Source organism: Phalaenopsis equestris, unplaced genomic scaffold, assembly GCF_001263595.1.
Source record: "Phalaenopsis equestris unplaced genomic scaffold, ASM126359v1 Scaffold000672, whole genome shotgun sequence".
Classification (NCBI taxonomy): Eukaryota; Viridiplantae; Streptophyta; class Magnoliopsida; order Asparagales; family Orchidaceae; genus Phalaenopsis; species Phalaenopsis equestris.
The window spans coordinates 401,099-417,208 of record NW_018165112.1 but is presented as its reverse complement, the minus strand read 5'-3'; the positions used below and the strand labels follow the sequence as shown (position 1 = coordinate 417,208).

Sequence of the window (16,110 nt, the reverse complement as noted above, 5' to 3'; positions counted from 1 at the left end):
TTAACTTGCTTCCGCAGGAGGGAGAGAGTGACTGCTTGTGGAGGAGAGGGAGGAAGGCTTAGTATTGTGGGCGGCGCTGAGGTGAGTTCTTATATTGGGAGTTTACTAGATGCTGAAATCTGAATTTATGGATGGGAAATTACTTCATCTGTGATTTGATTTTTGTTTTTATGATGATTTCTGTTTACAGATTGGCCCCCTCCGATGCTGGCCTGGTGGGTTGTGTCTTTCCAGGTCCATTGGAGATATGGATGTGGGAGAGTTTATAGTTCCCATACCACATGTTAAGCAAGTAAAGGTATGTCCTTTTCTTTTGAAATTTGTCTTTTTTAATTCATTTGTTATAGATTTTGAGCTGCTTACCAAAGGTTATTCTCCATATAAATTCCTAATTTTTTGATAAATAAATCGCCCGCAGATTGTATTTTTGCTCTGAGTGATGCCAACTTAACATAAATGAATCCGTGGTTGGATTTTTGTGGCTTTGTGAATGTAAATGTGTGGGAGAAGAAATTTTTTTAAGGACATTAACATACATAGCACACAATTCTTTTGCATGAACGTATCTACATTATCTAACACCTAAACTCTACTTTTTACATTTATGTCACACACCCAAATCTTTCATATCACATAAAAAAATTACTATTTTGAATTTTAAAAAGCGAGATACACCTTTTCATGTAAAGGTGAGGTGGCATATATGTAAAGATTGAAGTTTAGATGTTAGATATGTAAATAGATAGGAATTCAGTGGGATAGGAATTCAGTGGTATGTGAATTCAGTGGTATGTATGTAAGTCTTCCTTTTATTAATTATGAGTATCTTAACTATATGCCTTTTGACTGATATAAGTTTCTTTTGTGCATCAGTTAGCGAAAACAGGGGGAAGGTTAATAATTGCTTCAGATGGCATTTGGGATGCATTACCATCTGAGATAGCTGCAAAATGTTGTCGCGGGCTGACTGCAGAGCTTGCTGCTCGACAAGTCGTAAAGGTTGATTTTATTCCCTTACTGGGGTATTTACATATGTTCCACCAAATGCCTATGTATTTTCATATCTAACATCTAAATTTTTTACATTTATATCAGCCAAATATTTCATATCGCATAAAAATTGAACTTTTTTACTTCTAAAAGGTGAAATGTATGCATAGGAGAAGTGGTATGTACGTTTAAATTGAAGTTTCGGTGTTAAATATTTAAATACATAGGAATTGATTGGTATGCCTGTAAATTTTACTATTGTTCTATGACCGAACTCCGTCAAAGGCCCGGAATTTTTCCTGACTGATTTGTTGGAATGCTGCTCTAATTGTCGTATTTATATTTTCATCAATTTTTATTGGTGATCTTTTAGGAAGCACTGAGGTCAAGGGGGCTGAAAGATGACACAACATGTATTGTTGTTGATTTGATTCCACCAAATGATTTCATAGAAGGGCCTCCATCACCACCGAAAGAATTGAACAAACTAAAGTGTTTAGGTTTCAGAAAAAAGTCGCGAGATTCTCCCAGCAATCTGGCGAAGAAATTGTCTGCTGTTGGTGTGGTAGAAGAATTATTCGAAGAAGGTTCAGCAATGTTGGCCGAGAGGTAAATTTCTATAAAGTTTGGTTATTAAATAGATTGTAATGTATGTTTTTTAGCATATAATTTTTGCGTTCTCTGCAATGGTAGATTGGATTGATTATGAATTGGAACTATTACTTTGTATGCTTGAGAAATTTCATGATGGTCAATTAATAAAAATAATTTATGGCAGTCATCTTTCAGATTTTTTCTTCATTTGTGTACATTCAAACAAACGTGTGGATTTAAAACTGAATTTAATTATTTGTCGAGATGCTTTGATTTAAATATGCAAATTTCCATTTTTTTAACTTGAAATATTTTTAACTCTTGACAACAACAAACATAAAGGATGAGATTATCATAGTCAACAAAAATAATTATCAAATGATTGCAACGAAGTACTAAAGTAATCCTCCCAATTTACTTGACTGAACATTGGAGTATATTTTTAAATGAGAGTTAGACTAAATAGATCGTGATTTAACCATGGGAATCAATAAATTTTTTGAGTGAGTAAGATTTTATCATGATAAAATCCCGGTTCACTTCTGAATACTGGCATAGATTATAGAAGATGATGGAGTTAAATATATAATAAAAAATATCAGTATCGCTTAACGTACACATTAATTTAAAATGTAGCTGAAGCTTAAAAGGAATGTACTGGAGATTTCAATCTTTTTGGTTGGCTTATGATGGTTAAGTGACACATCACTTTATGGAAGTCATTGTGATGATTTGGCACGTTTGGCTTTGCGAGTATGAACAATTTGTATTGATAATATTTCTTTTCTAAATGATTTTCCATAATAAGAAAAATAACAAACATTTTTGGTTGGCTTATGGTGGTTTAGTGATGCTTTAGTCATCATCCAATCTATTCATTTTGTTTTTTATAGAATTCTAAGTACTATGCAGTTGAGTTTTTCGAGGATTTCAACTTTTAAAGTGAATTTTTTCAAATAGCAGGTAGTTTGTACTTTAAATCATCTGTATGCTTAAGAGTAGGGGTGTAAACGAGTCGATTCCGAGCTTAGAGTCATGCTTAACTAAAGCTTGGCTTGTCTGTCAAAATGCAAGCTCGATATCGACTCGAGCTCAAATGGCACGCTCAAACTCGAGTTATAATGATGACACTAGGCTTATGGGTCAGTTCACATGCTCGAGCCGAAAGTTAAATTATCATTAGAGCTCACTGGAAAAGGCATCAGTGGCTAGAAAGGAAGTGGTGTCATGGCAGTTGAGAAGGCATTGACGTGACTATCAATCTGCTATTCTAACGGCTCATGAGTTGACAAATCGAGCCTAAACAAGCTTGAACTTGATCTCATTTTGAGTTTCAACTCGGACTCGAGCTCGTGACTTGATAAGTTCAACTCATTAGCTCGTTAGCAAGCCTAGCACAAGTTGGCTCGCAAAATGACGTAACTCACTTATATCCCTACTTGAGACAACAAGATATTAATGCCTCAATAATTGTGAGTCATTGCCGGGTCTCAAGCCCCGGATGTGAAAAGTGAAGGGTTGCGTTAGGTAGTTGATAACCCGCATAAAATTTATCAAAAAATCATGACACAAACTCTTTAGATCTTTGTGTAAATGCTAGTTTGTCTTCTGGAAGCGTCACGTTGTATGACCTTAATACAGTGAAAAGTGTGCAATGATCGCGACACTTGCACGTTGGTGTATTGTCAAATAAACAAGAATTCTCACATTATGAATGGATGTGGGTAAGGGTAAAATTTTAAAATATAGATACTCTCACTGGTAAATTAATAGAATTAGTTGATATTATGATTCATAGAAAGATGAATATCTTATGCATTCAAGAAACTAAATATGTTTGAGAAAAAACTATGGACATTGATAGTTTAGATTTGAAATTTTGGTATTCAGTTAGGAGTCTCACTAGAAATGGTGTAGGTGTAATTATAGATAAGAGTTCGAAAGACAATGTTGTAAAAATTAATAAAATTGAAGATATAATTATAACATTTAAGATTGTTGTTGATATTAAGATATTTAATATTATAAGTGCTTATGCTCTTCAAGTAGGTTAGATATAGCTTTTAAAGAAAAATTTGGAATGATCTGGAAGAATTAATACAAATGATACATCTTGAAGAAAGAATTTTTATTAGAGGAGATTTAAATGGACATGTTGGTGGGCCGGTAGAAGATTTTTAAAATATTCATGGTGGCTACGGTCTTGGAGTGATTAATGAAGAAGGTAGAAACATTTTTTATTTTTTTTTAATTTATAATTTTGTTATTGCTAATACTTTATCTTAGAAAATGGATGAACATATTATTATTTATAAGAATAGATCTAATAAAATACAATTTTTTTATTTTCTTATGAGAAGAAAAGAATGTCGAGAATGTAAACATTGTAAGGCCATTCTAAATGAGAATTTAAGTACTCAACATCGATTATTAGTTCTAAATTTTAAAATGAAGAGTTGAAAGATAAAAAATATTAGAAATATTGCATAAAATTAGATAAGGGCGCCTAAAAGACTCAAATAAAATTATTTTTATGAATAAATTTCAAGATTTCAAGATTTAGAATGTTTATAAAGAATCAAATTCTATGTGGAATAAAGTACCAAATACTATTAAACAAGTGACAAAAAATGTACTTAAGAATTAAAAGGAAAATTTTTTATAAATAAAAATAACTAATGGTGGAATAATAATGTGCAAGAAAAGATAAAATATAAGTTGTGTTGTAATGATTGGTTTAAATGTAAAACCCTAGAGAATTGAGAAAAATAAAAGTGGCCCGTAGGGAGTCTAAGAGAATAATTTGTGACGCAAAAAATTTTATTTTTAGTGAATTTTATAATATATTAGATACAAAAGAGAGTGAAAATATATGTATAAACTAGTCAACCAAAGAGAAAATAACTAAAGATTTAACTAAGTAAGGTGTATTAATCAAAAGTGATTTTCTTAGAAAAAGATACTCAACATAGGTAGGTGAGCTATTTTGATAAACTTTTCAATGAAGTTTTTGAAAATATGATTGATCGTGGTGATCTTAATATGTTTAATAATAAAACAATATTTTATTTTTACTGTCGCATTAGTAAATAAAGAAGTTGGGGATGCTTTAAAGAAAACTAAGGGTGGAAAATCAGTAGGTTCTGATGATATCCCAATTGAAGTGTCTAAATTTTTTAAGAAATTTGAGAGTTTCTGGCTTACTTAACTCTTTAATATTATTTTAAAAACTAAAAAAATGTTTGAGTAATGGAGGAAGAGTATTTTGGTCGCCATTTTTAAGAATGAAGGGGATGCACAAGAGTGCAAGAGTGCAAATTGTAGAGGAATTAAACTGATGCGTCATACTTTAAAATTATAGGAGGGTAATTGAACATAGGTTAAGACGTGTTACAAAGATTTCTCATAATCAATTTGGTTTTATGTCGGGCAAGTCTAATATGGAAGTTATACATTTATTGAGAGGTTTGATGGAGAAGTACAGAGAGAATGAAGGGGATCTACACATGATTATTATTGATTTAGAAAAAGTTTACGATATGGTTCCAAGTGAAATCCTTTGGGGGGTTCTAGAGAAGAAATGTGTTGATGTGACTTATATTCAAATCATTAAAGATATGTATACTAGAGTTGTTACTTGTGTTCGAATAGAACGATGATTGACAAAGTATTTTCCTATTTCTGTTGGATTACATCAGTGATCGGCTTTACGCCCATGTCTTTTTGCTTTAGTTATGGATGCTCTTACTGGACATATTTACAGGAGGATGTACCTTGGTGTATGTTTTTTGCTGATGACAATCCTTCTTGTGGATAAGACTAGCAAAGAGTTTAGGAAAAACTTGAATTATGGAGGTCTACATTGGAGTCTAAAGGCCTTCGTTTGAGTGGAACTAAAAATAAATACATGAAATGTAATTTTAGTCTTAGTAGCTCTAATGACAAAGTTGCAACTATGTTTGATCAAATCATTAGAAGATTTGAACGCTTTAGATATTCTAGGTCTATTGTTCAAAGTAATTGTGATATAGATGGGGATTTTATTAGTAGAATTCAAGTTGATTGGTTGAAGTGGAGGAACACTTTAGATAGAAAAGTACCACTTAGATTGAAACAAAAATTCTATAAGTTGCAATGCTCTATTGCATAGAATGTTGGCCTTTAAAGAGAAGCATAAAGCAAAGTTAAGTATTGCCGAGATGAGAATGCTTAGGTGGATGAGTGGTTTTACAATTAGAGACAAAATTCTAAATGAATATATCCGTGATGGGGGTTTATGTAGCTCCAGTGGCAGACAAAATTAGAGAGAGACGTCTTAGATGGTTTGGTCGCATTAAATGTATATCATATGATGATCCAGTTAGGAGAATAGTTGTTTTAGATTCGACTTATGTTAATAAAGACTTATGTAGACCTAGAAAGACTTGGGCTTATTGTATAAAAAAATGATCGTAATATATTAGAATTAAATAAAAGTTTGACACTCAATTGGACGCAATAGAGAAACAAGATTCATATAGCCGACACCACTTAGTGGGATAAAGGCTTGTTGTTTTTGTTGTTGATAGAAAGAAAATTACCAAACTAATCTATTGGTCCATTTTTGTATCAAAATGCTTTGGCTAAGCTCTATCTAATTTACTTTTTATGGAACCCAAGGACATTTACTATAACCATTGTGCAATGATTATAGAATTATTATAATTCAATCTTTCTGTAGTTTTTATTGACAGCTTGGTTGATTATAGTAGCGAGAATGTTGAAACGAACAAACTGATAATAGTTTTGTTAGATTTATCTTGGAAATTTATTGGTACTCTCCCCTCTCAAAACATATCATTTATCCCCTCCCGAACTCCCCATGCCCTCTCTCTCCATATCTATCTGCTCTGGTTTTATTTCTCCTTGTACACCGATTGATTCTTCTCTGCCGCCTCTTTGTTGTCAAAATGTAAGCATAATAGGAGTAAAGTAATGAGGGGTGGGGGAGGGGGAAGACATCAGGATTTGGTCGGGACATTTATTTGATTTTTAATCTGGTATAGTTGTGTAGAGTTATGGATGTGTTTTTGTTAATGATGACGCCACTGTGCTTATCTGATATGTTTATTTACAATTTTTTTTTCTCAAAAAAAAAAAATTTGGGAGGCTATGGATTGCCTGTGGGGTATAGTTTAGGTAATTTTCTTCTACATTTTTATGTGATCAGTGAAATAGGCCGATAATCATGTTCGATTCAGCTCTTAAACTGTCATTATTTATGTCAAGGTTGTTGGAAGCTTGACCTATTGATAGTGTTATATATGATTTGTAAGGTAATTGAAATATATATAACTTATGTCAGATCTCTATGGTTTGCATAATAACCTTGATGCATGGCTTAATCATATACTTGCAATAACCTAATCTAATTTGGATGAAAATTTACTTTACCCTTGTTCTTTCGGTTTAAAATCCTCTTGATATTCGAAAACAGGGTTGGCAGGGATTTATGAATTCAATGATGGATTGATAGGGAAACAACTTGAATAGAAAGACAGTGAGATAAAAAATGAGAAGAACAAAGATTTGTCAAGATTGATTTAAATAAAAATAAAATAAATCAAGTTTGAGGATAGAAGAGCAAAATATCAAAATGATCATTGGACTATTTATTGGGGGCGGGTTTTAATTCTCTATATATGTGTGTTTAATTCAGTTCCTTAGCTGTTTAAATATAATCCAAAATAGTCCATTTGTGGAGTTGTTTATTATGAGAATGAAGTCAAGGGATTAATTGGACACATTCGATAGTTTGGGACTAAAATGACCTCTCATAAATAGTTTACAGACCATTGTAATATTTTTTCTCGCGAATTAAATTGCAATGATAGACTTTTTTTTGTGCACTAAAATACAAATTCATGATATGTCAAATAATATGTAAGCTTCTTATTTATAAATTACAGTTCTTAATTACAAGTTAGCAAACTTAAATTCAAATTTCTCACTTAATCTTGACAAAAATGAAAAATGTCTATGATCCAAATGATATAATGACTCAAAAATCAATCTAAGCCATTGATAAAATGACTTCTAAGTTACGAATACGAGTCAATCCAAATTTGTGGTCAGCCATTTTTCAAACATATCTTGCTCTAAATACTTTTGATACTAATGGAGACGACTTTCGATCGAAATTAGGGCAAATCAATATTTTATTCAATAATACAAAACAACAAGATTCAAATACATAAAGATAAGCACTTACAATTGGAGAGGTTGACAATCTCTCTTAAATCTTAATCCTAATACTCAAGGCAACAATCTCATCATAACCCAACCCTAAGCATAATAAATCCTATCTTTTTAATAATAAGACTAAACTGCCTTTAGGCGCAGGTCTAACATTATTCCCCTCCCAAAAAGATATATTTTACTCAAGGTGGGCAAAAAAGATACTGATTATGGATCAAGTCATGTAGCTCCCACTCATAAACTGAATTTAATCCGGCTCTTGTCCTCAACACTTGATTGAAATAAATGATGGATTGTTGATATTGCCTGAGGACTAGGCTTAATTCGTAGCCTTAAGCATTTTTATCTACAATAAAAGATTGGTTGAATCAGGTAATGACGATACTGATACACTTGTTATGACCTTTAACTTCTCAAAAACCTCGGTCGCCTCTTTCTCCATAGAAAATTTTCATTCTTCAATTTTTCCTGATGTCTTGCAATTTCCTCCAAATGCCGCCGCTCAAATTCACTCCTGAATCATTCGTTGAATGCCACCCGCTTTTATCCATTTCAATCGTCTGGATGTCACTCTATTCTTTCTAAGCGCTTTCACTCGAGTATGCACCCGATTTCTTCTCTCGATCCTGCGGCTCTCGATTTGCCTAGAACAACGACGTTGCCCTGATGCCACAACATTTTTCACATTGATGTCGCTTAAGTTCGCTCTAGATGTCGTTGTGGGCTGAGACGGTTTTGTTTAAAACTCCAGAATCTTCATCATTTTTTCCCGAGCCGTGAATCTCCTCTTCATTGATTAGAGCTTCCCTATAGGGCTCTAAAGAGGTGAGAAATGCTCTTTCATTTCAGATCTAATTTGTCTCACATTTTCCTTCAATTTATTCTCCAAATCATCCTTTTTTATTAGTTGCAACTGGTCCCTGTATGGTTTCAAAACTTCTTTAAGACACGATCTCACTACATGCTGTCTCAAATCGCGATAGTATCTCATCATCTTGCAATTGTATCGCACAATCTCGTATGATTGGAGAGGGACAAGAATAGTCGGAGACAGAAAACACGATTTTGTCGTCTCCCACAATTAGCTCTTATCGAGACAATCGAACGAAAGAAATGACTATATGTTGCAATCTTGTCGGTCTTCCCAATTTGCTCGGATCAAGACTATTTCGTGAGCCCTGGTCACGAATGTTGGCGGTGCCTGTAAGCTGTGTTCTCGTCGTTGATCTCCCAAAAATTAAATGCTCTTATACCAAATTGATACGAACAAAAGACGAATTCCCACTGAAATTAGGACAAAAAAATATTTTTTTCAATAACACAAAACAACACAATCCAAATATATTATGATAAGCACCTACAATTCGAAAGGTAGACAATCTCTCCCAAATACCTACAATTTGAATGGTATACGATCTATCCCAAAACCTAATCCTAAGACTCAAGACAACGATCTCATTATAACCCAATCCTAAGCATAATAAGCTTTATTTATGGGCTTATTTTTTGAGCTGAATGGTGAAGTTCACGCGGGATAATTCTTTTTGTGTACTAATGTACAAAATCATTGTATGTTGGATAATATATAAGATTCCTATTTATAGATTTCAGTCATTAATAATAAGATAACAAACTTAAATGCAAATTTCTCACTTAATCTTGACAAAAATGAAAAATGTCTGTGATCAAAATGATAGAATGACTCAAATAATCTTAAGCCATTGATGAAATGACTTCTAAGTTGTGGATATGAATCGATTTAAATTTGTGCTCAACCATTTTTTCAAATGCATCTTGCTCTAAACTTAAGATGACACTTATTGTTTGGATGATTTATGGGTTTATTCTTTGAGCTAAATAGTGAAGTTCATGCTCAAAATTTTTCATTTTTAGCGCTATAGCCGCATGACACGAACGGGTACAAATGTCCATTGAAATAAAGGCAAACAAATATTTTCTTCGATAACATGAGTTAACACAGTCCAGATATATAAAGATAAGCACCTATAATTTAAGAGGCTGGCGGTCTCTCCCAAACCCTATCCTTAAGGCTCAAGCTAACAATGTCATCATAATCTAACCTTGAGCATCATAAGCCCCTATTATACTCTACAATAATAACCAATAACAAGACTAGATTGCCCGTTGGCGCCGATCTAACATTACAAATTTGATACGAACGAAGACGAATTTCTACTGAAAATTTGAGCAAACAAATATTTTCTTCAATAACACGAAACAACACAATTTAAATACATAAAGATAAGCAACTACAACTAGATAGGTAGGCTATCTCTCCCTAACATATACAATTCGAGAGGTAGGTGATTTCCATCAAATCCTAACCCTAAGACTCGATACAACAATCTCATCATAACCTAACCATAAGTATAATAAACCTTATTTATACCTCACAATAGTAACTAATAAAAAGATTAAGGGTGTGTCTAGGGCAGCGGTGCGGAGCCGCACCGCATTTTTTTTGTGTTCAGAAAAACTACGTTTTGCCTGCATTTTTCAAAAAACTGCAGTGGAATGCTGCGTTTTGCAACCTGACCTGATTAAGTGCGGTGATTGCTAGAAATTTTTTATCTGACTTTATGGAAAAAAGAAATTGTAATATCCACCTCGGCTTTGTGAACAACAACAGCTTCTTCTGCAGTAGTTTTACTATTGTTTCTTCAAGCCGTTACAGCTGCCCTAAACACACCTAAATTGTCCTTAGGTACCGGTTTGACATTGCATCTTGGATTGTTGAGCTCAGATTTCCTTATGTAGATAGACACAAATGCTGGTTATATTTATAAATATGTATTGTGGGATAAGCATCTCCTAGGAGAAAATTCGCTATTATCCACATAATAAGATTTTGATGATTTGATATTCACTATTATAATCATTTCATAATCTTTCGGATAAATATCATTAAACTTAGTTTCATGCACAATTTCATGTCTTTAGACTTGTTTTTTTTTTAGTAAGATGCATTAAATTTTCACAATGAATGACTCTTTTTACATCAGAATATAATCGTGATTTCAAAATGTAGACTTTCAGTTTGCTCCAAATTAAATAATGGGTGGAATTCTAAGAAATTTTTTATTTTTTATATGATTTTATATTTTTTCATTGTGTGTGTGATCTTTTATTTGTTTCGTACATTGTATGTGTTCGAAAGTTACTTTGGTCATGCAACTTTTTGGGGCATTTACATACATTGCACACAATTCTAAAGTACTCACATATCACACACCTAAGTTTGATTTTTACACACAGAGCATTTAAATATTTAATATCACATCAAAAATAGCAATATTATCACTTTATAAAAGTGAAATATACTTTTTCATATATAGGTTTAAAGCTTGAAAGTTTTGTGTGTAAATATTGATGTATAGGTGTAAGATATGTAAATAAATAAGAATTGTGTGCCAGGTACGTAAGTTTTCCCATATTTTTCTTTTTGTTCATCAAGGCAAAATTGTAGCTCTAATTAAATAATGTGGAGCTATCAAAGATTGGTTTCATCCCTGGCATGCCTTTTTTTGTTATCTAATTCAAGGCTAATTTCATTTGTTTAATCCTCCTTTATGACATCCTGAATTTGAAAGGGGTTTTTTGAAGGAGATAGGCAGTTTTTATTGGGGTAGAGCCTAACAAAATAAGCAACTCTTGACATGTTTTTAGGATATTATACTTATAAGAGTAAAAGACATGAATATACTAAATCCCACTACGGTAGTGGAGGTAAGATTAGTAAACAAATATGCGAGGTACATTTTCGTGTGATTGGTGGAGTTTTGTGATGAATTCATTGGTCATATGTCCCCCATGATCGAGCCTCCATTATTGCAATGGGTGACTCATAAGTTTCTCTAAGAAAGCTAAAATTGTACGGTTCAATTTATTATGGGATTTTGATTGAGTTGTTATATTTGGTATCAGAGCTAGACTTCTAATAGGATGTGTTGTTTAATGGCGAAACAAGTAGAAGTTGGTGCGCTTGTGACAGAACTTGAAGTAGGCAATCCAAAGAGGGTGGGAAGTGAGGAACAAGACAAAAGCCTAAGCAAGGAATGATACGAGGCAACCTTCTAGATGAAAAGGAGAACAAGAATGAATTAAATCTTGGGAATTTTACATGCATACCTCACAATTCTTTTACATTTCTAACACATAAACTTTTATAATATGCATAGATATGCATGACAAGGTGTATTTCATTTTTAAAATGCTAGCAACAGTGGTATTTTTTATGTGATCTTAAAGACTTGAATGTTATGAATGTAAATAGTGAAGTTAGGTTTTAGATATGTAAATACATAAAAATTGTGTGGTATATGCATAAATGGCCCTTAAATCTTTAATTGAAAATCACAGAAAGTTTATTAGACTATAGTAGTAAATGTTTAGATTCCAATGTGATGTATCTTTTGGTGTAATGAGTGAAACCTTCCCTCTGATGGGAAGTATAAAACTATAAACTTTAGTGAAATTTACATGCATACCGCTCAATTCTTATGTACTTACGTATCAAACACCCAGAGTTTGATATTGACACTTATAATACTTTGGTGTCATAATCTTATGCATGAAAATGTGTATTTTTCACTTTTAAAAAGATAGTGATCGTCCCATCTTGGACGCGATGTTAAAACTTTGAATGGCTTGCTTGTAAATACGAATGTGTGGGTCTTAGAAATGTAATTGCATTAGAATTGTGGTATGTATGTAAATAACCCTGAAATTTGTACATCACATATGTGGGCTTGGTCATTTTAATTTCTGCTTAACATTTCAAACTGTCAAGTCATAACATCGCTCCTCAATCACACAGGTGGGCTTTTACAAAAATACCAACCAATTCTTATGTTTTCACAAATCCAAGAACAAAACTTTTAGCATGTAAATATTGCTATTTTAAACACTTTAGAAAGTGAAATACACCTTTTAACGTAGAGGTATGGCTATATAAATACATAGAACTTTAAGCGGTATGTATGTAAATCTTCCTAATTTCAAATTTTTTTTTTTTTTATGCATTGTCCAGGTTAGGAGGACATCAGTCTGCATCATCAAAATTATATTCCAGTCTCTTCAAATGTGCTATTTGCCAATTGGACCTTGCTCCTTGTGAGGGCATATCAGTTCATGCTGGCTCCAGGCCATGGGAAGGCCCTTTCCTCTGCGCCGACTGCCGGAACAAGAAGGACGCCATGGAAGGCAAGCGACCGAGCGGCGTGAAGGTCCCGTAGCTCTTCCTCACCTTCTCTATTCTTGATTCTTTTACTGGATTAACAAAAAAAAAAAATATTTTTTTTTTTATTTTGTCTGCCATTTTCCTGAACTTTTTCTTAATTACATGTTTAGAGGGTAGCTGGGTTAGTTAGTGATGATGGAATGTGGCATTTTATTATTAAATTCCTTTCTTTTGGAGGGCTTTAATCCTCAGAGTGTGTAGTAGCTTGTAACACATAGCTCAGAATATATTGTGGAATGAGTTCATAACATTATTGTTATTATTATTATTGTACATTTTATTAACAATTTACATGATTTGATGAATTTGTGGTGAGTTTGGAAAAGTGGATTGTTAGTGCATAAAATGCTGAATTTGGGGGGTGGATTTTGCAAAAGTGTTGATTGTCATTAAATCTTTATTAAGTGTGTATTATTTGGTCACAATTAAATCGAACTGATGAAGTTTGGTTGGTTCGATTCGGCTACAACATTGGATTTCGATTTTTAGTTCTTAAATTTTTAATATTCAGTTTTTATTTTGTGATTCTCTTTTAATTTTCAATTAGTCGGACGAACCGAAAAATTAAAGTTCTATTAAAATTTCTTATTATATTTTAATTTAATGTTAAATAAACCAAATTTTTATTTTTATTATTATATGTAATATTTGATTGAAATGAATTGATGATTTATAAAATTAAATTAACATTATGTAGATAAGTTATGTAATTTGTAATATTTATACTTAGTCAAATACCTATAAACTGTTAAATTTTGGTTTGTTTATAACCAAAATGATTTAACCCAGTCAACCTTCGGTTCAGTTGGTTTGGTTAGATTAAAATTTAGATTGGTTTGGCTTTATGGATTTTGGATTTCGCTTGCAATTGGTTTCACCAAGTTTAAAATCAATCCATCCAAACCGACTGAATGCTTACCCCTATTCATAAGCAGTCCCCATAGGCCAAGTCGTATGTTAGCAGATCTCGTGAGCCTAAAAAGCCTAATTTCCTTCTCTACAAAAAAGCATTAGACACCTCCATCTACCAAACTTGCTTGTTGAGGTGGTTTATGGAGCCCGCTTGTGAAGGGAAAAATATTACATCAGGACTCCTAACATAGAGCTAAGTTCGGATTGGAATATCCGACTGTGTTATGAGAATATTCCATCTGCGTTATTTGTTAAAATGATATGTTATTCGAGTATAATATAGTGTTATTTGATTATTTTTGCTGTGTTATTGGAATATTTCATCGCGTTACTTGATTTGGGGATGAAGTGTTATTGGAATATTCCCCCGCATTACTAATTTGGGGTTGTGTTATTCCAATAGCATAGTGAAAATTGAAAAAAACACAGGGAATATGCCAAATAATACAACCCCAAATCAAGTAACGCAGGGGAATATTCTAATAGCACCGCAAAATAATCGAATAACACCATATAATACTCAAATAACACATCATTTTTACAAATAAAGCAGATTGAATATTCTCATAACAAAGTCATATATTTCAATCTGAACGTAGCTCTATGTTAGGAGTCCTGATGTAATATTTTTCCTTTGTGAAGTGGTCTACAGAGCCTACTTGCTGAAGTGATCTGTGGTGCTCGTTTTTCTCAGATGAGGATATACAACATAAATGGGTGAGATATTTTGATAAATTTTTCAAGAATCTTAATATCATTAATAATATCATAAACACTTGTTGTTGTTGTTGTTATTACTTGAAGTTCATTTTCGAACATAGGTTTCTAACATAATGTTCAAATCTCTTGTTTGTACATGACATATGAACTCATCTTTTTCATTTTCCTTCATGGTAACTTAGGATGATTATCAACACTATGATGGTCAATAAATACATTCTAAATTATCTAAGAAAATATATTAAAAGATACATCCAAAGAGAAGGTGCATAGGTCAACAATGAAAAAGTTGGCAATCCCCATCTACATGCTTATACAAGGCATTTTCATTCATAATGTATTCTGAGATATTCATCCAAATAAATAAATAATTAAAAATTTACATGCATACAACATAATTCTTATGAATTTACGTATCTACCAATTAAAATTTGATATTTACATTCATGAAAATTTGATGTCCTTCACTTTTAAAAAAATTAATAATTGTTATATTTTGATATAATATTAATTATCTAAGTTCATTTGATTCCTATGTATTTACACATCTAACTCATAAAATTTAATTTAAACATAGATGCTATCTTACCATTTCACTTTTAAAAGTTAAACTAGTGATATTTTAGATGTGATGTGATGTATGTGAAATTTTTGATTGTATAAATGTAATAGCACAATTTAAGTGTAAGATATTAATGTATGGGAATTAGGAGGTTAAGAAAAAGGTGGTGCACAACTCACATGTCTGCACAAAGCTCAATCAAATCCAACAGACGAAAAGTATAAAGGATTACGATTAAGGAGAGGCCACTAATGAAAGACCCATGGTCCACGAACGGAAGACTAAGGGTCGACAAACAAAAGTCCAAGAGTCAGCAAGCCGAAGACTAACGATTTATCAAGACTAGGGGTGTAAACGAGTCGAACAAGAGTGATACTGGGCTCAGCTTGTGTTCGGCTTCTTAAAAAAAATCACTGTTCGTGTTCGGCTCGTTTATATTTCGAACAAAAAAAATATGTTCGAGTTCGCTTGTTTGCTTAACGAGTCGAACTCGAGTTGTTCGTGAACAAAAAAAACCATTTTGAGAACCCCAGTCATGCATGCAGCAGCTAGGGTTGTAAACGAGTCGAGCATGAGCAAGTCCAGACTCGGCTTATTAAAAAATATCACTGTTAGTGTTCGACTCGTTTATATATCGAGCTCAAAAAATTTCTTTTGTGTTTGGCTCGCTTGCTTATCGAGTCGAGCACGAACTATGCACAAATAATGAGCTACTTTGACAACTCTAATCACACAGTCATAAGATGTTAAAAGTGAGACGATATTTAAATATTATTATTTATATTAAAATATTATTTAAATATAATTATTATACTTTTTTTTCTATTTTACATTA

General features: G+C 32.5%; 1 protein-coding gene across 1 annotated transcript in view; it reads left to right on the top strand.

Annotated features, from left to right (window-relative positions):
• Positions 1-13,403, top strand: part of LOC110030204 (probable protein phosphatase 2C 3) — a 14,503-nt gene extending 1,100 nt beyond the window's left edge. Inside the window, exons 3-7 of the mRNA XM_020732805.1 lie at positions 18-81; positions 191-298; positions 874-999; positions 1,364-1,599; positions 12,872-13,403. Coding sequence (XP_020588464.1) covers positions 18-81; positions 191-298; positions 874-999; positions 1,364-1,599; positions 12,872-13,076 — 739 coding nt within the window. The 3' untranslated portion in view covers positions 13,077-13,403. The remainder of the gene's footprint in view (positions 1-17; positions 82-190; positions 299-873; positions 1,000-1,363; positions 1,600-12,871) is intronic.
• The last annotated feature ends 2,707 nt before the right edge of the window (positions 13,404-16,110 follow it).